The sequence below is a fragment of the Mixophyes fleayi genome, chromosome 3, assembly GCF_038048845.1.
Source record: "Mixophyes fleayi isolate aMixFle1 chromosome 3, aMixFle1.hap1, whole genome shotgun sequence".
Lineage (NCBI taxonomy): Eukaryota > Metazoa > Chordata > Amphibia > Anura > Limnodynastidae > Mixophyes > Mixophyes fleayi.
The window spans coordinates 235,726,415-235,751,660 of record NC_134404.1 but is presented as its reverse complement, the minus strand read 5'-3'; the positions used below and the strand labels follow the sequence as shown (position 1 = coordinate 235,751,660).

The window sequence follows — 25,246 nt, the reverse complement described above, 5'->3', positions numbered from 1 at the left end:
CCAGTTTTACATCCAAATTCAAACTCCTTGAGTTTGATGGCGTGGAAACTGAGAGGCAATTACTGAAATACAAAGGGGTCTCAGATTATGTAATAGACATTCTTATTCAGGCCAGGAAAAATAATTCCTCTAATTTATTACAGAATTTGGAAAAATTCATTTGTTTGACAAGAAGGAACATGGCGAAGGATTCCATGTCTGCAGTGTGCCGGATGTGTTAGTTTCTCAAACATGGATTTGTTAAAGGACTAGCACCTGCTACATTAAAAGATGCAAGTATCTGCTCTTAACTTGATATCAAGAAGGATGCTATCATCTCAAGGTCTTGTCTTCCAGTTTTTTCAGGCACTGAAGAGGTTACGACCGAGGCTGAAACCATTCTTAGCCCTTTGGGACCTTAATATTGCCTTGGACGCCTTAACAGCTTATCCTTTTTGAACCCTTGCAAGACATCTCTCAGGTGGCTGACTCTGAAGTTGCTCTTCTGGTGGCAATCACTTCGGCATGTCGAATAGGGTCATACATGCGTTAGGGTGTGAAGAACTCTTTCTGAATATCTTTGAAGATAAAGTAATTTTGACAATGAATCCAGAGTATCTACCAAGGTTGTATCTTCCTTCCACATCAATCAAGAATTGAATCTGCCATCTCTCTCTACCCTCAACCCACTAATAGTGACGAAACACGTCTCCATACTCTAGATGTAGTGAGAGCTATATCTGTCTTCCTAAGATTTTTTTTTTTTGTCTTGATAATGTAAGCAAAGCAACTATTTGGACTTCCTAAAGGTCCTCGCAAAGGACATGCCCCATCCAAACCCACATTGGCAAAGTAGATCAGAGAAGTGATTGCACAGGCTTACAGGGGCAAAAGGGTGTGAAGTACCTAGGATACTGAAGGCACATTCAACTAGGGCGGTAGCGACCCCCTGGGCACACAGAACCCATGCATCGGCAAACGGCATCTGTAAGGCAGCTGGATGGTTGTTGATGCACACGTCACGCCCAGCATTCAGTGAGAAACGAGGAAGGAGAAGGATGCTGGGTCCCGGGCGCTGCCGGATTGGTAAGTAGTTGTTTTTTTTTCTTCCTGTCCATGGCGGGGGCACAGAGCGGGCCAGAGGCTGAGGGGACAGAGCGGGCCAGAGGCTGAGGGGACAGAGCGGGCCAGAGGCTGAGGGGACAGAGCGGGCCAGAGGCTGAGGGGGCTGAGGGGCCACAGTGTGTGTGTGGATGCAGGGGGCACTGAGTGTGTTTACTGTAAATTATTCTTTGACAGAAATATAACTGAAAAAAATATACATAAATAAATTATTTTCCCTTGGATTTATGTGTATTATTTTTGTATACAACTAAATAAGTATTTCTGTTCTGACCTAAATATTTATTATGTCTTTTTGACTACTTATAAAACGGGACTGCTCTGCAATTATTTTGGAGGGGTGCCATGATAATTTTTTGGAGACTCTAAGGGTGCCGCGAACTGCAAAAGTTTGGGAACCACTGGATTAACCCATTGTAAGAGCTGCCATGGAGTATTTCAAGGAAAGGAAATTAATGGTGAGTATAATTCTCAATTTTTTTGGAGTATTGCATGGAGTTGTTCTGTTACGTTGAAGGTTGATTAATGCTGTAGATCAGTTATGGTTCTCCTTGAAAGAGTTGTTTGTACTTTAAAATGTTATCAGAGGTCTAAGCATCCTACAACGTCGACAATGTATTTTTTCACAATTTCTACATCATTGAATGGCTTCCTTTTTTTCCCTGAGGTATATAAGCTACTTTAAAAGTTGCTTCCGTGGCATTATTTCCAGGTCTTATTGCTGCTTATATGAATTGTCTTTGCTTTTTCTTTTCATCTTTTAATTTCTGCAATACAACCTTTCGCGCTTCTTTCTAATTTGAAATATTTGGGGTCCTTATGAATGTTATAATGCTAATGAGCATTGAATTTCTTCAATGTTGATATTGCAGTTTCACAAAGCAAGCAACACAAGATAATCTAGCAATTCCCAATCCTCCATAGAACCCCCCCCCCCCCCCCCCATAGACTCACCCCAACTAGCCTTGTGTGGTAGTGGCGCCAGTCAGACGGGATGTTAGCAGACATTTTAGAGTCACATTAGAACTAAATCACGAGAATAGTAGGCATTAGTTAAGCCCTTATGGTTTATCAGTGTTCGAAATGTGGCGGTCAGTCTATGTGGGTTATTTTGTTGAATCTTATTTTACGCTTTGGTAATTTTAAATACGTTTATTTTTAGAATAAAATAAAACTTAAAAGATAAGCAAAAACATATTACTATAAATAAAAGGATTTGTTCTGTAAAATTTGGATTCAGTCTGCACTTAAGGGTCTAGAAGGCCACATGTGGCCTTAAGGCTGCAGATTTCTCACCACTGATGTAAACAGACTGCTGAACATGGGTGCATAGGAAGACAGCAGGACTTGGTGACGTTTAGTTGTGCATGTGCTGACACTGGATATGGGGATATAAAGTCATTTCTATGACGACCAATGTTTTTGCTTACACTATTTTGGTAATATGTAGAATTTTATGTAGAAAAATGAAAGTGAAGGAACTTTCATGTATCTGTATACTTTTGTATAGAAAGTACTTTTAAATTGCTTATACCATGATATCTGAAGCTGTCAGCCATGACATATATATATATAGTTTTAATACTTACAGAAGTTACCACAGGATTTTCAATTAAATGTTTTCATTTTGTTGTTTTTTTAATTATTAGATACTTCCTACAATGCAGAAAATATTGTTCCAATATAATACTCTAAAACTAATCTACACAATTTTTGTATCCTAATTTTCAAATAGTTTCTGGAAAATATTTGCAAGACATATTTGTAAACTATCAGTGTGTAAATGTCATAGTTTTAATCTATTACATTTATCTTTACATGATGTGGTGGTGGGGGGGGACCATTTGGTTACCATTTTGTGTTTTCTGAGAACTCATACATGGTTAATCTACATTACTTTATTTGTAAACAAATGTACATCCACTAGCCATTCTATATGAATGTTTTTGGTTTTGTGTGTCTAAGCAACACCAAAACATCCCACAGTTGTGCATGATTGTCCCTAAAGCAAGCCAAAAAACAATCTCCAACGTAAATGTGCGCAAATTGCAGTTGCTGTGGATAATGTTCCCCAGGTACCTCTATTACTCAGTGGATTTTCTCAACTTCCAGTGAGAATTTACTTTTTATGTTGGCCACTAATTATCATTCTCTCTACTGATGTTGGCTACCAATTCCCATCTGGCAGAGTCATTTATATATTTATTTTGCTTCCTCATTAGGCTAATACAACAGTTTATGACGCATTAACCATTGATTAAATATTTATTGCAGGTTGACTCGAACAGAAAACTTTGAATGCATAACACGACTGAAACAAACAAACCCTTAACTATTTGTGTAACTGTTTTACTGAGTATGTTTTAAGATACCGTATGGACCCCAGGGCCATCTTTTCCATTGGGCACAATGGGCAGCTGCCCGGGGGCCCCACGGGCAAGGGGGCCCCATAGGCACGGCTTTTAATGAGAATAAATAATCCTGCAAAAGAAAAAAAAAACCTACAAGGGTGACTGAGCAAGTACATCTATCAATCTCTATCTCTATATATCTATATCTATATCTATATCTATATCTGTATCTGTATACGTCTATATATCTATATCTATATCTAGGGGCCCCGATGCACTGCTTTGCCCGGGGGCCCATAATGTTGTTAAGATGGCCCTGATGGACCTTAATGAATACAGTCTCAAAAATAATAAGTTAGGGCCTGATCCATTTTTTTTACTTAAGTTTTCTCGTGGACAAAACCATGTTACAGTGCAAGGGGTGCAAATTTAGTTTTCTATCTAAGTTAAATACTGCCTTTTTTTCATGTAGCTCACAAATATCAACATTAAATTTCAGTGTACAAATAAGCTATCAAGTATTTGTGTGCTACATGAAAAAATCAGACATTATTTAACTTATGTGCAAAATAGAAAACTAATTTGCACCTGGTTTTGTCCAGGAGATTACATATTCAATATTTTACTTAACGTTCCTTAACGAATCAAGCCCTTAATGATTATTCTCGGAACCTTTTTTTATAAAAAAAAAGAAAAGGCAAATATCACAAACTGTTTTGATTTATCCAACTGTATGTGTATATGTATCCATTAGTATATATGTGCTATTGTTTCAAAGTAGATATGTATACAGTAATGTTTTAAACAATACTGTTTGTTGGGTATTGTGAAGATATCAGTACAGGAATGGAGATGAAGCGGGGTCAAGAGAAGGATTAACTGCTAGAGGGTGAATGAAATTATAGTGTGAAATAATAGAGATCCGTAAGAAGTCATTCTGCAATATTATACAATAAGGATGAAGTTAAAATTGTAAGGCAATTGGTCACAGGGAAAAAGGAAAGTATATAGAAAACATAGAAAGAAGGAAAGGATAGAACGATAAGAGGTGACCGTAAGGGTAGAAGAGTGAATGGGAAAAACAGAATAAGCATCCCGTGGTCCAGAGGACACCAGTGCATGTTACAGTGCACCAAAACTGTACAGCAGGCGTGGGCAGCCTGTGGCTCTCCAGGTGTTGTGAAACAAGTCCAATATCCCTTTACAGCTAACAGCTGAATATTGCTGTGCAAACCATGATGGGGCTTGTAGTTTAACAACCCCTGGAAAGCCACAGATTTTTCAGGCAGCATGTAAAGAATACATTTACAGTATTTGACAGAGGCACACTGTAATGCTTGCGGGGAATGACAAACGCAAACGGTCCACCTAACATATGCTCGGACACCTTAGCACTGCTCCACACACTACATTGATCTAGGGAAGAAATCGGACAGATTGCTGAAGGGCAGGGATGCAGAAGGGAAGAAGAGGGGGTGTATAAGGTGACGGCCAGGAGTAGACACGTCACTCTACCCTGATTGCCGACACCTCGATTTTGGTCTGAGACTGGGAGCAGGACTATGGATATTCAGGACAAGGAAATATGCTGCTTACATGTTCTACTCACCGATGTAGTGGTGAGGGCCCTTTCCAAGAGTAAGAGGTGACACAGAAAGATGGTATTAACTGGGTAATTGCCGCATTCACTTTTCGGACGTCTGCACTTCAGCAATCAGCATCTAATAGAAGAGGGATGACACAAGATAGCCCACCCATAAGGCTGTCTGTCGTGCTGGTATGTATCACCCACACTAGTGGTTCTAGCTATAACTAAACAGTGCTTTGATCCTAACTACCAAACTGTGACCAGGTGCTGCGCCGCTTTCAAACATCTAGCACTAGGTGTTGCGTATTACCCTAACTCCACCCCACAGTCCACAGACACTAATGAAAAAAAATAGACAGAGAATATGGATACCAAAAGCCTACCTTTAATGGGGGCCTGTCTCCTGGACATGAATTACTCAAAGGAAGTACTCACAATTCCATACAGTGCAATACCTTCAAGTTACTACCACGAAAATGGTCTCCTACATACCATACAGATGAACAGACCAGGCATGGTCTTGTTATGGGGAATACCACCTAACTGTTGCAGGCCTAGTGCCTGAATAGCTTGCCACCAGTCACTCTTAACAATTACACAATGGCACAGGCTAAGCCTGAATTTAGTTTGCTTCACAGGCTAAGCCTGAGGATTAATAAATGCACCCAATGAAGTATCCTCAACCTCCACCTCTGCCATTAGTGGGCACATGGCACTGTGATATTAAACAGGTCTAGAGCCCAAAAATGCACAGGGCCAAAAATTTTGAAAGAATAGAGTACAGGCATGGGCCTGTAAGGAATTTACCCCCAGAGGGACCTTGCCTTGCTCAAGTGGTCTCGGGTGATGTCCTCACTGCTCTGTTGCCGTTCATTTGATCCCGACATCTTCCTGTTGGTGCTGCTGGCAGGGGCGCTCCTAGACCTAACAAGTGCTCTCTGCCATCCAATGAGGCCTTCTCTTGCCATCTGCTTCTGGATGTCCTCTCTGTATGGCTCCACTGACAAACTGGCCTCGGAGCCACCCGTGAAGGTTATAGATTAGCTGTTGCGCTGTGCTAAAAATTGAAATGGCTGGGTGTGAGCCCCGATTAGCACACAAACACCACCACTGATTTGGTTGCCACCAAAAGAGCATGGGATGAATTTGCCTGTTGGGTTTTCAGGTGAGTCCCCCGCCAGGCCACTCCTCACAACATAATGTTTCCATAGAGTGTATCTACCAGATTTTTTTTTATTTTTATTCAATATGATTTCAATCATTGGAGGTATATTGCTTTTCTAGAATTTAGCAAAGCAATTCTTGCTGCCAGGGTTATTTGTCCCATAATAACACATTCAACTTTTGTTAATACCTGTAGGTTTTTTGTTAAGCAATGGTAACCAAGCAGATTAAATTATTAAGTTAAGGCTGATGGTGCAATTAAAACTGGAAAATACATCGAATATGTGCTCCCTTTCAACCATTAAAACAACTTGAAATAGTGTTAATATTTTGGGACCTAGATGTCAGTCCATAAATAGTTTAATATCTATTCTCATTGATGACTATATTTCTGATCACTTGATTGTTGCATCAGTCATTGATTCTAACATAGATTTCTCAGTATAACTCCTCAAATCTCCCATATGAGAGAGTGCCTGATATTACAATATGAATTAAAAGTAAATCTAGTGTTTGAAGTTGTGCTGGTAAGCAGATGTTCATTGCCTCAGATTTACTATTTATTTTTTTGTTTTTTTTTAAATTGACAGACCAAATTGTCCCAAATAAACATTGGGAAGGAAAGTCTAAAAATGGTCAGCCACTTGCAATATAGCAAAGACATGATCTTTTTATACCTTGTATTAAATCAGAAAAAATATAAAATAAACTTCACAACACTGATTAGAGCAAGTCTTGCTTCCACGCCTCTTAGGATGTCAACAGGTTTTCCTGAAACATTCTGAGGTCACACAGTTAACAGAAAATTCATCTGATTTTCTGTAATGTAAGGTACCAGTGTGAGCAAAAGCAAGGTCCATGCAAGCCAGTAAAAACATTTTAATAAGTGCAATTAATATTGCTAAACTTTGTTTCACCCATGTTTTATTTCTTCAGCCATCTTATTCTATTTTCATCCAACCGTTACACCTTGGTTAGGAACAAAAAATAGTATCTTCTGCAAATAGGGATATTTTGGGTCTATTTCTTGAGTTGGTCACAAGTTGGAAGGTACGCTAAAAAAAAGGTGCCCATATGCTTAATCTAAAGGCACTCTCGAACATGCATCCAGCTCTGCCTAAGGCATAAAAGAGATGTTAACAAACTTTTTGTGTTCTTCACAGGCACATTTGCCATTAGGCTTCATATAATACAGCACATTAAATAGTCCCTCTGTACAATGAAAGTAGCATGTGCAATGAAAAGCAGAAAACGCCTATAAGTTTCAGACGTGAATTTGCAACCATTGGTCAGAGCGGCAAGCTAGTGCTGACATTCATCACCATCACCAACACCATCATCATCTTTTTTCACTTAAGCATGTGCAAACAATATGGCTCCTAGCAGGCCTTTATTGGTCTGCATCAGCTGCACTTGTGTGAACATGCCCTTACTGTACTCGGCCTACACATGTGCACTTCTTGTGGGCAAGCCCAGTGCAAATTTTCAGAATTTTAAGAGCCGTAAAAAAAGGCATACGTCCAACTCTGCACCGGGTCCTTGTTTATCTTGACCTACTTTCAGACACTTAAGTCTAATACGTTTGTATCAAGGCTTCTTGTCCAGAGAGCAAAATGTATAGGGTAAATTATATCCGTGTTGGGCACAAGTATTTATAGGAAAAGCAAAATATCTTGTAGAGCAAATACATGCAGTTGGGTCGCTATACAAAGCAAGGACAGCATTTTATAAATGTTACTGGAAGTCCAACCAAAAGAACGAATGACTTCCTGTAAACACCTTCAATCTACTTTTGCTAAATTGGGTTTCTACTTTGAGAGAAAGGGCTGCAGCTGGTATATTAGTGGAGGAAGCAAGTTATTCGGGGTCTGAGTGGTTTGAGGTCTGAAGGAGATTTGGGAGCATTTTGGGATGATTGGTGTGGGGATGCAGAAGTAATTTTCAGATGATAACTAAGAATACTATTAGACCTAATTCTGTTCATCCTGGGTAATGGTTACTTCAAGTTTGGTACAGTCGTAAGGAGATAAGTTTGGAAGTTGACAAAATCTAATATATATGGCAGTCCTCAATGTTTTATAGTCCTCATGCAGTTTAGCCTAAGAGGATTGAATCTCCTGGACTATACAATCTGGATGATGTGTGAGGTCTCTATATTGCTTAAGCTCTTTGCATATATAGGAAAAATACCTGATTTGCTGTATTTATTGTAGGAGGCAGATATTGCACTTTATTGCCACCTCTATTGAGTGAAGTCTGCTTACACTTGTGCAGATCATGATCTTTTCTGCACCGTTTCCAGTCTGTTTTTTTTTTTTCATGAGTTTTTGCATCTTATATAAGAAGGCCTCAAAGAGCAGCTTGTTTAGTATTCTTTTGAAAATATAAATATAGTTCTTCATGAAGAGAATCAGATATCGTAACATCTTGCAGTTGGAACTCATTAAGGTACCATTCTCCAGGAGGCTTAGAAATGTCTGGTCGCTGCAAAACAATATTGATCAATGCTTTATCCAGTCAGGCGATCATGGTTGATTCCCTATCTTCTCTGCACAGTCGGTTGCTGAGGAAAATATAGTCTGTATTGTATTTTATTAATATAGGGGCCTGTGTGAGAGTAGTGTTTGCGTTATCAGCATTTTAGACATTGAAGGTTTCAACAAAGTGGCCGTAGCTAGGAAAGTCTATGTTCTTCAGAAGAAATCTTCCCTTATGATTTTAGGGACCATTAAACATAAATATAAGTTTCTCTTTTAAATGGGTTACTAATAAAATTAACAAATGTTTATGTAACATCCCCATACCAGAACTAATAAGGTTTTACATTTTATTTACACTTAATGTGCAGCTGAGTGCAAGCTCTTCTTTATTACAAGCTATTTTGTGCAAAAAGTGGAATCCAGTGGCTGTCTGTATCTTTCTATGTAATTACTGGTAGACTGTCTAGAAATGTGTACCCCTTTGACAACTTGAGGTGAACTTTCTTACATTTCTTTCAGATCCTTGAGCTATTATATATGAATTTGCTAGTGTTATTTAGTAGTTCTATTTTGTAAGCCAACTTGTATTTTCTTTCATGGTCCTTTTTAATCCCCTTATGTTAAAATTACAAATATGTAATGATCACTTAGCTTTTGTAGAATTTATTTTTGGGTAGGCAATATAAATCTGGAAGCCATTGTAAATTACAAGGAATCTGCACATAGATCATTCGAAATAAGGTATAATTTAAGATTAAACTTTCATATAAACCACTAATGGGCAACCTAATACACTTCAGGGGCCCTCTAGTCTTCAAAAGGGCCATACATTACCCTTAATGTCGGTAATAAATTACAACTATACATTTAACCAAGAGACACATCTGTAATATTATATCGGCAGGCATTTTAAAAAAAGTTACAAGATAAATCAATCTGTCCATAAAGCAGGAAGGAGCTAGGGGGCCATAGTCTAGGCTTGGAGGACTGCCTGTTGCCCATCACTGGTACAGATGGTATCTGTAAAAGGGTACATAAAACCGTGCTATTTCTTAGGGTCTGTTTTTCTCTGTGAGGTAAATAAGCTAATGTCCATTTAATACCTACTAAATCATTTAATATCTTAATATACTGTATATTACCACACACAAAGGGTAGGTTCTAATTTAAACCCAGCTCTATTTCATTATCATTATATTCAGTATACTACAGTGAATAATGATGATCTTATCAAGAAATGTTTTCCACAGTCTCGTTTAAGATAATATGTATTCTTATTATAAATGGGTATTTTCAACAACGTTCTTTACACACATAACAGTGTAGAAAACATAATATATTTTACATCAAATACAATGCATTGCCTATTTTCTTTCTGATACCAAGTTGACATGGTAGTACTGTATGTATGTAGGTATATGTGGGTATGGATATATATGTAAGCGGAATATCCGTATGTCCTCTCAGTGTTCGTGTGACTATATGTTAATAGAGATTTAGCATTTACGTGAGAGAGAGTGTGCACAAGATGGAAGACTGACTGCACGGTGGAGAACAAAGATATAACATCCCATGAACTCTATTACTACTGCACTAAACTGCTTTACTTCAAAAGTTCTACATTACAAACTATCTTCCAGTTTCAGTGGTGACCATCTTGATTGCCTGTGTTACATCAATATGATTTCTATCAGACCATTCAAAGTATGTGGATTCATTAATCCTATATGCATATAACCATGTAACAAGCATATTACACAATACAGTCCAAATAAAAGTATTTGCAACCAGTATTAGCCATATTAATAGTGAAACTTAATTAATACATTACAGTACTTACAACATACTTGCCAATTTATTAAAACTCTCCTCCGTGAGATTCCAGAGGAGAGGTCATGTGACGGGGTAGGAGGGGCCTGGTGATGCATTGCATCACCGTAGCAGTCCACCTTAAACCTGTTTGTCTAGCAGCCATTACACATTGTCTACATTGTCTACCTTACATATGTCCCATAACATTCCCTTTGTCTCACAGTGGGACGGAAAGTCTACAAACAAAAGAACCATTTCTAAACAATATTGCTTAACTTATCACTTATAATTTCATTTACTAAGTAACAATTTCAAACAATATTACTTAAAATGTCACTTGCTATGTACACTAACAATCCAACACTTCCTAAACAACCATTTTCTATGCACTCAAGTCACTAACCATATTACATACAAAACAAACGAACACCACGCTATTACTTATGTTTCCCTTGTTTAGCACATGCTCAGCCTTATTTTAAAGCCAGGACATTTTGTGCAATTCCATGTGTTGAAGTAGAAATAACAGGATAGAGGAGCCAAAAAAAGAGGTGTTTGTTAGTGAAGCCATCCCAGTGAATGATTGCATGAGTATTGCAGTGTTTTTACAGTTTGAACAAAACCAGGCAGAGTCCCAGTACAGTATGTGAACCAGGCCTATTCTATCTTAAGAGATGTTGTTTACAAAAGGCATGTACAAGTCATATTTCTATACTAGAAATACTGGTTTGCTATACCTAATCAAATTAAGAGGGGAAGATCTCTTCATCAGTAACAAAAAAAACAAACATTGGAATATTTACAAGCTGTTCAGGTAACCTGTATAGACTTGGGTTTCAGCTACGTATTTCAGTGAGGACTTGAGTGAACCAGTGATTTGACTACTCCTTCCTGGCAGTACAGTTGTGCATAATTGGATTACTAATGTCCTGATTGACATTTTACTGTTGTAAGGGTGGCAGTGGACTTTTGCATCTTTCTTAGAGGGTATAATATTATCCATTTTATGAAAATTTTCCGTACGTAAAAAAAAACAAACCCCCTTGCATTTTGGGATTGGTGGTTCTTAATTTAAATTATACTGTGTATACATAGATGATAAAGAATTGTGGACCATATACAACATTTTTAGTAAGTCATAGAATGTATTTATTGATGGTGTTGTAGCCTAATATGACGATTAGTTGAATTATATAATGCTTTGTAATTAATGTTACCTCAGTCAATCTGTGAAGAGCAAATCATCCTGTCATTTTAACATATAACATCCTATTTTTGTATTGCTATATTATGATTGCACTATTTGATCTTAACAAATTATAAAAAATGTTAAAGTTGTTTGTTTAACCTGGAATGAAAAAAAAAATCATGCTCAAAATAACAGACCGGAATGGGGGCGATGATTGAACAGTAAAAATGGAAAAAAAAAGAGTGGACAATCAGAGAAGTGAGAATTTTATAAAAGTAGGAGGGTAAATATTAGGCGGTCAAGAGCAATTGAAAGTTATTATAAATGGCCCAATAGTCCCAAATCTAGGAGAAGAACTTTGCTGAGTTATTTATTATGGCAGTCATGTATTACATACAGTATACATACTCAAGCCATGAGAAATCCCCATTTATATAGATGTACCCAATGGTCGAAGTTGGAAATTAGAAGTTCTGGTATGGAAAATTTAAGTGAATAAACTTTTATGGATCTTGATGGTGTGAAATTCATTTTATATGCTTTTTAACACTCCTGTCACAAGCTGACAAACTCATGCCACTTAAAAAGAGAAATGGCTATCTGCCTTCTGGTTAGTCACTATACAGGCCAAGTCCTCCAGTAATGGTACATTTTTAAGAAAATTTAAACTGGAGTGTATATAATATATTTGTTCTATCCAGCCAACTTAATATGCAGAACTGTGGTACTGCTAAGCAAACATTTGGTGATACAGCATAAAACAAATGGTAACCAGTGGCTTTCTGTTTATTATAAAACTAGAAGTAACAGCGTACATAGGAGGACAGAAACTGGAGTGGCAAAGTGGAACCTGTAATTCCATAGCCGTTAGAACAATTACGTAGTCCAGTGTTGGCTAACCAGTGACACTCCAGGTGTTGTGAAACCACAAGTCCCAGCATGCTTTGCCAGTATATAGCAGCTTATTGGTGGAAGGGTATGCTGGGACTTGTAGTTCCACAACACCTGGAGTGTCACAGGTTAGCCAACACTGACATAGTAGTCATAGGTTAACTTTCCCTGTCTGGGACTGTGCTTGCTTCGATAATTTAAAATGCGTAATATCATACTTGTCACCTTTAGCAATCTCCCCTCCAAAGGTGGCACTTTCTCCCCCCCCCCCCCTTCCCCCGTACGTTTTTAGTGCGGTTTTGTTTTTTTACATGTTTAGCCATTTAATTACCAGGTCAAAGTTCAGACCTCGACCCCATTGATATGATGTAGTGGGATTTTTAAACACCCAAAAGTGACATATAATCAGGACATTTCTGATGCACCCTCACTCTCATAATAATTATAGTCCTAAGTGGAGTTAATCCTGGGAAAAAAACAAGGGTTTTTATTCTAGTGTGGAATTAGTTTGGACTTTGACGTTTTTAGTATTTTCACCCTGTGCTTTTTCTGGAGCATTTGCCAACCTACGAAACACGCTTGTCAGACAAGGGAGCCTATAATGATTCATTTTGGGTTTGCAATTTTTACAGTTGGCAAATTACTTTTTAGACGAGGTAAGAAAAGGGGTTTGCAAGATAATGTTCGAAAATCATTCAATTGGTACATTTTTACTCGCTATCTGTACACTTACTGACGGCACTGTACACTTACTGGGGCAAACCCCACAATACCACTTTCCATGTCTAGCTGTTGATTTACCATGAACCAGCTTGTTACCTGCAATTTTAGATCTGAAAGGGTTCTTGATGGTGGCCTTCTATAGGAGGATTATTGACAAGGAGAGCACAGTGCATTTAAAAGCCCCCCCCCCCCCCCCTCATTACTAAACTTACCTCCTGAGAACCTCAGTTTGCATGGGAAGTTCGTGTGGGAGGGACTTTGACAACTACAACTAGGCCCATCTAAACGAGAGCATCGCCTACTGGGATTGTTTACTCATCAGGAGGTCCACTGAATTTCTGGATTCACCGATCGTCTAGAAGTAAAACGTTGAATTCTGTTTATGTTGCCTAAATCTACATTTTTAGTGTTCTGTTCAAGAGTCTGTATTTATCTGCAGCAAGTCTCTTTTTTTTTTTTTTTTTTTTTAGTTTTACATAGAAAAGCATCTATTTTTTAGTTCGGCTCATAACAATGTTTAGATTTTTAGTTATCGTGCTTAATGTTGCAACAGCAAGTGATAAATAGCAGTAATGCCATACAGATGATTTGTACTTTTTTCTGTCCTCATAATTTTTTTATTTATTTTTTTGTTTTTCTCTCACAGATTTGACTCCAACGGAAGTCAGCAGGGTAAGCCGCACGATCTGTTTTTAAATCTCATATCCCAATACATAATTTATTGTCTATTTTGTCTCCAATTCAGTTGGGAGGCATACAATAAGTGTCAATCACTTAAATATTGCAGATCTATATAGAATTAGTTTTCATAAAAAATAGGCCTGTATTGGGACAAAGATGTTTGATAACCTATCAAAGCTATATTTGGATTAATAGAGAGACATGCAGAGAATAAAAATAGGATGTTATCTGTCATATCTGGTAATCTGTACATTGAGTGTCTGAGATGGAGGACCTGCAAAAATCAGGTGCCCGCAATCTCCATTAAATACAACGGTAACTTGTAGAGACGACTTTTTAAGCTCCCTTTATCAAGTGTTACAGAAATGGAGAAACAGAGGTTTTGTTTTTTTTTTAAACCCAAAGTGGATCCAAACTCTGCATTGTAACAAACAAGAACACAGTAAAATTCCAGCATTTCATCCCAAGTTCATTTGTGATGAAGGAAAAAAATATGAAACTTAAAGAAGTCATGCTTTAATACTGCAAGATATTAATCACAAAGTGTGCGCTATAGGTGAAAACCGCTTGACAAAACAGTAGGTGTACCAAAAAGTCTAGACAAAGCAAAACGGCATAGAGCAGTGATGGGTTACATGAAACACTTCGGTTTACACCATTTTAGAATGTGCTTCTCTCATTTTTTACCTAATATTATTTTTTTTTTTCCCCTCTGCCTATTCTCTGTGATACAGTGTTTTTTTTTTTTTTTTTTGCAACATTAGTCTAACATTTATATCCCTTATCATCCAGTGCACCTGTCTTGTAAGCACTGAGTTTGGGAGACTCTTAAAGTGTCTTGGAGTATGAAAACTAGGTATATGTATCGGTTAGCTTTTCTCAAACTACAAATTAAAATGTCTCTTTGCAGGTTTTCATTTTGTAATGTTATCAAAATAAATACCGCATACAACCGTACATCACAAACTAATGCCTGTTTTGGTACCTGGGAGTGATGAAAATTGTCCATTGTATCAAGAGGCGGTTTGTAAAACTGCCTGAAATCATTGTTCTTCCTCTGTTAACCATGGTTATCTGCAAGGAAACGTGCAGTTATCATTGCTTTGCACAAAAAGAGCTTCACAGACAAGCATATTTGTGCTACTAAGATTACACCTAAATCAAACTTTTATCGGATCATCAAGAACTTCAAGGAGAGAGGTTCAATAGTTGTGAAGAAGGCTTCAGGACGCCCAAGAACGTCCAGCAAGTTAGTTAGATAGTTAGATATTACTCTCCAGTACTCCAAGCTTCTGTAATATATACTTCCTGATTGATGCCACCTTTGAAAAAAACAAAAGGAATTGCTAGAGCTGAGGGGTTTTCCACAAAGGTACTTAGTGAACATGCGGATAGCAATCAGTTTGATCCTATGTAGACATAAACAGGAGCCAACTCCACAGCCATGAATCTTGAAACCACCCCCAGAGAGGGGGAGAAACGTCAGGTGACGCTAATGTGTGCAGGTTCTGTTAACAATTCTTAGCTCAACATTGAACTATTGAACTTTTTTCACCATCATTTGTCTGGGAACAGCGTGTACTCAGCCTCCACCACATCTGGGGAGACCTCTTCCGGATTACAAAGTACAGCAATCATTTTATTCAGTTTAAAACAAGAAATATTGATTTTTCAAATTTCTTCTGTTGCCTAAAACGGAATGAACTGGTTGCTCTCTGCAGTCTGAGAAATAGACAATATAATTTGCAATTTGGATTTTTATTTTACATACCTGCCACATTTAGCGTGTGTTATAAATTTTATGTGAGATTTGATTACTGGGTTTTTTTTTATTTTTTTTTAATGATTATTAGTTATCAGTTTTTCCAATAAATGGCAGATATAAATGTTACCTTAACAGCGCTCTCTTGTATATCCGTTTAACAGCAGTTAAGTGAAGAACCTATTATACTCATTAGCACCTTATTTGTTTTGTGTGGTTTCTTTGCTAAATCGACCTTGAAAATTTTAAAAGCTCACAAGATTTTTGGCAAAGTAAAGTATAAAGGGCCTGACGCAGAGCTGTACTTTATGATAAAAAAAAAAACAAAAGCTTTGCGAAAATACTATATTTATGCCTGTATGCTGAGCCTCACGGATATTAGAGTATAGAAAATATACACATAAAGGGTGTCATAGTGTAAAACATATTTAAACCGACACCTTAGATAATGGGTGCTACTCCCTTTTTTGCTTAAGAGATCAAATCTAATAATGGACTTCTAAATCATGACTCTGGTCACTTTAATATCATGCCACATCTGCGTACTGCAAATGTGAGTAAGGTTTATTTTTCTATTACTAAAGTGCTGATTCATGTAAGATACCAGTAGGTGAAATATAGTTACAGATGAAGCGGAAAACTATAATTCCGGGTTGCAGAGTAAGATGAGCTGTCTGTAGAGTTAAAGTACCATTTCAAAAAGATTTGGTGTATGTATGCTGGTTGTAACATCTGTTTACCAAGGTTAAAATTTATTTAATTGTTAAGATCAATGTAGCCCAAATAGGGGTCCCAATTTTTATTTTATTTTGGGGGTTTGGGTCTCTGTGGTTGGCAGATATGCAGTACTATTTATACAGTTTTGGATTATATACCTTTAACCATATTGTAACATTGCATTCTTCTTTTTTTTTCCAGCAGTACCAGGATACAAATATGCAAGGAGTGGTGTACGAGCTAAATAGTTACATGGAACAGCGGCTAGATGCTGGTGGAGATAACAAATTACTACTCTATGAATTGAGTGATATTATCAAAACAGGTAGACAAACTGCTCACCTATCTTCAAATATAGGGTAGAATCTTGATAATTGTGATACAAAAAACAGGACACCTTTTTGTCACTTGAAGCTTGCCTAAGCCATAAAATCCATAAAATTCTCCTCTTACCTTCTTTTGTCTAATAAAAGGTTATTGTTATTATAGACACCTTACATAGTAACATAGTTGATGAGGTTGAAAAAAGACACCAGTCCATCAAGTTCAACCTATTTTGGATCTCCAGCGATCCTGTACTTATATTTGAAATTAATCCAGAGTAAGCAACCGCCAATCTGTTTCAATTGTGAAAATCCCCCCAGACTCAATATTGCAGTCCTATTTTTACCCTATATCCACTACTATCCTTCATTTTAAATAATGGTCGTATCCCTGGATACACCTTTCCACTAAAAATTTGTCTAACCCTTTCTTAAACATATCTATTGAATCTGCCATCACAACCTTCCCTGGCAATGTATTCCATATCTTGACTGCCCTTACTGTAAAGAACCCCTTCCTTTGCTGGTTGGGAAATTTCCTCTCCTCTAACCTTAGGGGATGACCACGTGTCCTGTGTATGGTCCTTGGGGTGAAAAGTTCCCATGAAAGCTTTCTGTATTGACCCCTAATTGACCTTGTTCAAATATCAAATCTGAATTATGATAAATTCCTTGGAGTGCATATGCATGGTGGGGAGCCCTAGGTAGGTGTGTCCTTTCAAGTTGATAAAAAATTTTTATGGGGTGCCTTATTTCTTTTGTCATCTTATTCTTCTTCATCTCTTCTTCTTTTTTTTTTTTTTTTTTTTTTTTTATCATTTTTGGGTTTCTGGATATAAAAATTGCCGAAAGTGTCATGCAAAGTAGTCTAAAATGTAATCAACGTACTTAATATTTAGTTATTTAGCTTTTATTCTGTGCTAACAAGCCTCCATTGGAATAATGTACACGAACACATAACATGTTGTATTCCTTAATCTTCACAGAGCATTTATTTAATTGCACTTCATGTGGGACATGATACATATTAAAAGAGCTTGGATATTGAATGCACTTGAATTGCCACTGTAGCTGTAGTTTTTAAATAAAGTAAGGGGTGAACTTTGCTTTTTTTTCCTGAACATTTCCATGAAATTGGTTAAAAACAAAATTTAAGTGTGTGTGGTGGATTTTTTTTTTTTTTTTTAAAGCATTGAGTAGGAGTCCAGTTTGAATGGAATAATGGCATCAAGAATGTATGATAAGGTCATATACTCTTTATGAGCTCAACAAGATTCTATTTAAGGGAGTCCTACTAAATTCATCAACAGCACATATGCCCTTTTCAGTTGTTTATTTGATGCACCGAGCAAGATGCCATTCACTGAATTGTAGTACCTGCTGCCACGTATTTTCCCTTACACATGTGCCTTTTTGTACAACGTTTAACCCTCCTCTTTGTGAAATAAAGCGTCTTTTTTTATTAAGGGCAAGCAGTACTATTTCTGGTTGTGAGAAATCATGTCGCACAAGTATGCATTAGTATCTTCATTGTGCCATTAATGTATACTCCTCTATGCTGATACCACACAAATGTATCAGTTCTTTCTGCGATTTTCGCTGTGTTGGCCCAAGTTACTGAATGTATTTTATTTTGGATGCCCAATTATTACTGATTTGCTGTTTTATCTTGGAATGCCCATTCATTGAACTGAGCTATAAATATTTCCACCAGCCAACAGAAGCTACTTGCCTAAAGTCTCTATTTCTGTTGAGATCACATCCATAAACTTTATCCATCAATTTTGCAGCCTAGCTGTCATCTTTGATTTAGAACCAACCTTTGGTCCCTTCATTCAGTCTATCTCCAAATTCTTATACTTACATCTAAGGAACTTTAGAAATTTTGCAGTCTCTTGTGTTAGATATTTTCATATTCTATTTATCCACTCCTAATGTCTGCTTTAATTTTCTTACTGGTCTACACCTAAACAAGCTTTCACCCCTTACAAATTATCTTGAGTTCAGCAGCTAGACTAGTTTTCCTTGCATAGCGTTCTTCTGTTGCTTTACTCTTCCAGTTCCTACATTGGTTGAATGTACTTTACAGAACCCAATAAAAATACTTCTAGTACCATTAAAAACATGGCCCATCAGATTGATCTTCACTTATTTCAAAATATTTCCCAACCAGGCTTCTGCAACTCTCTACTATATGTACTACTTGCTCCTGTTTCTGTTTTAATGGATGTTTTTCAGACTCCACCCACTTTATTTAGTGGGCGTATTCTTTACTCTGCTCTCCAAACCTTCAGACATTCCCTGAAAACTTTCAGGTTTGTCACATTCCCAATCAACTATTAGTCATTTTATCGCTTACCAATAAAACATTGTCCAATGCGATTATTGTGGTTCCAAAGCACAGAGATATTTAATTGCAAAATATAGCAGGATTTACAGTAAGCCATTATTACGCATAAAAGATATTACAATAAAGCAGGAAAGTATAAAAACACCGAATACATTACTTCTCCTCTAACGCTTCATCCAGGACAAAATAAAATCATGATGTCTGTAGACAGGATCAGAGAGAGTGAGAACAATGGGCAAGGGTGCTTATATGCAGCTTGAATTAGCATAAACAGTGATGTCACGAATATACACAGATAACATCAAGATAGGTCTTCATTGGTCCAGGGTTAAAGATGTTCCAGTTTTCTGCTGGTCATAGGTAAGTTCATTTGATCTTTTCCAAGGGTGGGGCGCAAATTACTCCAACTGTTGCCTACGTTTCTTCCCGCCGAATAACCAGTTTAAACTGACCCATAAATAAAGTACTTTTGAGTATTAATCTCATATTGCTCATAACTTGCAATCGCTAGATGCGATCGCTACTCTGTCAAAACCGGGTTAATGCTGGTGAAATAAGCTCTAATATGAGACCAAACTCTTTACCTTTTAGAGGAATACCTTAACTTTAATATTATCTATGTATAAACAATATCTTATACATTTTGCTAATAAATAAATGTGGACTGGAACTTTGATAAATGTGTGTTATTTATGAGAGTGCGAATGTAAATGTGTGTTATTTAATTCATGCGATTGCATCATAACACATGGCGTACTAATCGCAATCGTACGGTAAAACAATATTAATCAATTTGGTTTACTTCATCCAATTATTTGACTTCCACAGGCCACCCTTTGAGAGTATACCAAACACTCACCCTAAAATTTTATTGCAGGATCTCCGCAGTATGTTTAATTTTTCTGTGATGTATTTCTCTCTTTACGTATGACCACACTATATGTGGATATCAGTCAGGTTACCATAAAAGAGAGTTACAATCATAGAAATAATTTTCTTTCTCTATGGAACATATACCTTGGATCTCAGAGTTAACCTTTTCTATGCCCTTCACCCACATATGTAATACATTATCTGGAAGGATACAAGGTACAATAAAATATGTAACAACAATATAGAATATTCTACTAAAGCTCTTTATACCTAGCATGTTCATTTGTCCGAAGCATGTCTTTTAATGACATTTAAATAATACATTTTCACCGATAACATCATCCTGTGTCTGTTCACAATCTCATTTGTGATCTCCTTAAACCTTTGTAGTTAATACACTCTAATAAATAGCAAAGGGTTTTTCATCAACACTTGTGGGGCGGGCTATTGTCTGTTCTTTTTGTCCAGTCTCCCAATACTCGCGTTTCTTTGGTGTTCGGCCTGCTGAATACTGGGAGACTTAAATCTAAGTGACCTCGCAGTATTACCTTTCACCTACTGGCCTCCCACCCCATAATTCGGGTACCTCAGAAATATTTAGTGAAAGAGAACTAGTCCTAACTATTGTAATCTCTGAGGCACGTGAGCGCACACACAGCACTCAGTTTGATCTAAAACCTTAACCACCCGAGAATGATAATCATTCTTAAGGATGCCCGCTCAAGTCTGAATTATTACTGGACTGGTATCGCTGGATGTACCTCTCCAACTATGGGGTGAAAGTATTTAGAGACACAATACTCCTCAGACAATAGCCCCTCACACTGTCTCCAAGCTCCAAGGTTATCAAATTTTTCTCTTACCCCTGAATTGAGAAGAGTAATTGGCTGAACTCCTTGTGCTAACAACTTTGCCTTCATTCCCAGCTCCTCAATATCACTACCTGAACCAGCCTTCGTCACCTATTCACAATTGAAAGATTAGACTGTTCTGAAAAGAGAATGAGATGAGCGAAACACTGGATAGGGAAAAAAAACGGAAAACCACTGTTACATGCTGAATAATAGTCTTTGCAAAGGCCTTGACTCAGTTGTTGTTAACTGCGCTCTTTGGTGTCCCGGAACAGATTCACGAGTGTAATTGGAACCCTCTCTGGGTGTTGACTCCTCTGCAGTGGATGGAATGGGTACAAGTGTCTCTCTGCTACTCCTAGGGAAGTGATGCTGGTTGTCAACACTTAGTACCTGTCTGTCAAACAACTTCAGGGTAGGAAATTACAGTCCATAACATACTTTCCCAGTCCAATTTCATAACAGTTCGTATAACATATTAGGAGACAGTGTTTTGAATGTCCTTTGTTGCTGGCTCATTTGTTTTTCTTTACAAGACCTTAAACAGTCTCTCCATTATAAACTCATCTAAGGGAAAGTCAAAAGTATTTTCAAAAGGTAACATGTTAAGAGGCAGCTTAGGAGTGATTTTGATAGTGGGGAGGACTAGTGGCCAAAGCTACCAGCCACTCCAATCTAGTTTCAACCATCACGCTATTCAATCCGTCCTAGATAGTACCGCTTACTTTTTTTTCCACTGGTTTGTGGCTGATAGAGTATGTAACTTACTATCGCTGCCCATACGTTGCACTCATTATCTAAAAGCTATTACCCGTAAGAATTAATACCCATATGACATTCTATATAACTCTAGGGATACCATATCTACTAAGAAAAATCTTGAATATACCACAGCAATATTAAAAACATATGAATAAACCTTTACCCAGATATAGATTACATCAGTACACCAGTATATGCTTGAGAATCTTGCAAGGTAGCAATTGGACTTTCTCCAGGTAAAAACAAATCAACTTCATCCATCTGTAGTAAGTGTGTGGGATGGCTCTATTGGTATTGTCTTACTGACATTTTCTCTCAATCAAGTAAGACAATATTGCCTTCCTACTAGCTTGAGAAGAAAAGTCTGATGCACACCATATACTGTTACCAGCTTGCACACACCTTCTTTACCCAGTTGAGTCTATGTGCTGTCTTAACTAGGCCTGGAAGATGCACTCTGGGAGCCAGGCCTACCATGTCCATCTCTCCAGAGTCCAGAGGACTCCTGACCACATCCCTTCACCTTCTAGATTGTTTTTTTTTTTTTCTGCAGGGAACACAAAGCTTATATTTTAACTAATTCTTGTTTACAATTTTAAAAAACAAAAAAAAACATTGATTTGTCGGTTGTCATATTTAAACCTGCTGCCCACTTGACAGCTTTGTCCACCCTGTTATTAAAGTCATGTTTGTAAGCTTTAACTTAAATAACAGATACTTCAGTTGGTAACTGGTGTCACTGTCACAAGTCCTTCATGTAATTTGAGTGTGTTACTCATGTCCTGCCATTGTCATAAAAGTTCCTCAGTCACCCCCTATCAGTGAAAAGTACTTTAAAGCAATGTATATCAACTGCTTTACCCTCTGCCAACTCACATACCATTCTTTATACCACAAGTTCAGCTACCTGGCTAAGTGAGGAGGGCAAAGGGGTCAATTTTATAGCACCTCTGTCAATTATAACAATATCCATTACATGTCTATCCAACTATGAAAAATATAAAACATGAAAATTGTACATTTTCTAAAGGGTGTTACTTATGCCAGGTTTTGTGGCAAAAATCTTAATCAAATGTTCCACACAGAAATGTATATCTAATTAATTCACCTTCAACTAGTCCCCTGTCTCCTTCCACCCTTTGTGCATCTAGAGGCACACTTTGTACACTTTGCTCAGGAGACAAAAGGCAGATACTGCATGCAATCTATAAAACATGAATCGCATTTCCACAACAAAACGCCTGCTTAAAATCAGCAGCTTCTAGAAGCATAAAAACAAAACCTTTAGCTACCTTCGTGACTGTCAGTGTAGTGTGTACCCCTAATTCTGTCCGTTGTCAAAAATGTCTTAGCCCCTTGGGTCAGGCAATATCTCAAGTATTGGACCTTTTGTCTGGCATGGCTGTGATCCTTCCCTTTGCAATCTCCTGACTTAAATTGTTGAGGTTGCCTATAACCCTTTAGGACAGTGTATACGTATTTTGTATCTCTTTATAAGAAAATAATGAGATACTAACAGAGATTTAAAGAATAATATATAATGAAAGGATCTGCAGGCAAAGAGAAAAGCAGCAGAGGAGAAAAGGAGATTTACAGCAAGATGACAGCTGGATTGGACACTATGGGGAATTGTCTCAACTATTTCACTAATCCCCTTGACACTTAATATATGACCCCTCCCCCTTTCTTATTAAATTTAACAGGGAATTACATCACTCATCCAATCCAGTGTTGTCCATCAGCTCGTAAGGAGCCCACTATCCCTGTTCACAATAATTATACCTATATACCTTGCGATGGATTCGTGACTATAATAGAGAAATGCAAAATTAACCCTTTGTGGCGCATACTCTGTATCTCCCATGTGTGTCTTTCTGAAATACATAAAACAACATTAGAAGCAGAGTATATACACACCATTTTAAATAATATCATCCAAATAATTTATCATAGGCCACCTCAATTAGAAGAAAGAGTGTTACAATGACCCATTGTTAACTTGTATTTTAAGTTAAAATGTTGTACTTCTCCTGTAATCCCCATAATTACTAAATATATCTCTGGCTGTTTTTGTCTGCAGAAGAGAAAAACAAAACAAAATTAATATAAGATGCAAACAAAACCTTTTCATTTCTTTACTTACAATCCATATTATCAACCCACAACAGAATCACAAAACACACAAAAAAACAAACAAACTCGGACTGCATTCATTCATTGGTGACATTTTTGTTTCTTATGCAGAAAAAGTCCCTAGCAACTATTATCTACAGTCTTTTGTATTGTTCTAAGGCTAGATAGCCTCATTGCAGTAAGGGTCAATGAACTAAGGACATTTGTCTTGACACAATGGATATTTCTCACCTACTGAATAGCACCTACATGTAAAACCTTATTTTTCCTTCTAAGATTTCTGAATCTAAGCCATTACATTGACACAACAAATTTATTTTATACACTCCTTTTCCCTGGCTGCACTTTATGAATGGAATAAAAACAAAAGTTTCTTCAGACTGTTTGAATTTAGGAAAAAAACCCTGCAATAGAAAAAAGACCAGTTTTTCAATCACACACCATACACAAACACAAAAGAAAATATACATTTAAGTTATCTTTTTAAACCTGAATAGTTACACACTTAATACAGATTATCCATTACATTTGCTATTTTTATAAGGGGTTTTTTTTGTTTTGTTTTTTAAATGTATTAGGTTTTATATTTTCCTGCCTGCGCCATTTTCTGCTACGCATGCTATCCTGCTACATCATCCCTTTACTATTGCCACAGTTTTAAACAGTTGGCTTAATTCTCAGCTTTCACAAATATTTTTTTTTTATACCACTAACCTTACTCAGTACCTCATGATAAATATTACCAACCATTATAAGAAAGGGTTTCACATATTCATCAGTCATTTTGACACACTGATCACAGTATACCATTGCATACATAACTTTACTGTATGCCACTTCATACTTATCTTACAATCTCTACTCACAAACACAGACCCTATCGGGCCTACTTTGACCTGTATGTCGGCCATCGGCCATCTCACACATTTGTTCAGCACCCATATGAAAACAGAATTTTCCAACGCTTCGCAGTGCAAAACTCCTGTGTGATATTTGTGGTGGCCATGGACGAATTACACAAGCTGCGTCCACTCGCTTCTCCACTGCGTACCACTAAACAATACACGTGATTGTCAGCATACCAAACGAGGTCCCTAACACCATCCCTTCCTACTGAACAGATGGAAATATTAATACTTTACAGCATAAAACAATATCCCGACTTTTCAGAGAGGTACCTGTTGAGTACTATACCACTAAATATTTACTAATACCAGCCTTGCCAGCGTATTTCCTCCCACAACTTTCAAGTCACAGTTACATGAGCAACCATGCGGTCCAATCGCACCACTTAGAGATACTAGCTATCATTAAATTTTGCGACCACTATTGGTTTTGTGATGAAAAACCCTTGCTTTCGTTTCACCGGCGTCTCTTCGTACCCTGTTTTCTTTCAAACAGAACGCCATAAAGGTCTCTTTTATACCCTGTTTATTTAACACTAACCTGGATCCTCAAATTTATCTTAACAATCACACAATTTACATACATATAT

The 25,246-nt window shown here is 37.3% G+C and overlaps 1 protein-coding gene across 2 annotated transcripts in view; it reads left to right on the top strand.

Moving 5' to 3' along the window:
• Nucleotides 1–25,246, top strand: part of PDE10A (phosphodiesterase 10A) — a 178,364-nt gene that overhangs the window by 55,828 nt on the left and 97,290 nt on the right. Inside the window, exons 3-4 of one of the 2 annotated variants that reach the window (XM_075203294.1) lie at nucleotides 13,946–13,971; nucleotides 16,661–16,784. In XM_075203294.1, coding sequence (XP_075059395.1) covers nucleotides 13,946–13,971; nucleotides 16,661–16,784 — 150 coding nt within the window. The remainder of the gene's footprint in view (nucleotides 1–13,945; nucleotides 13,972–16,660; nucleotides 16,785–25,246) is intronic. The other variant, XM_075203293.1, reaches the window with a different exon arrangement.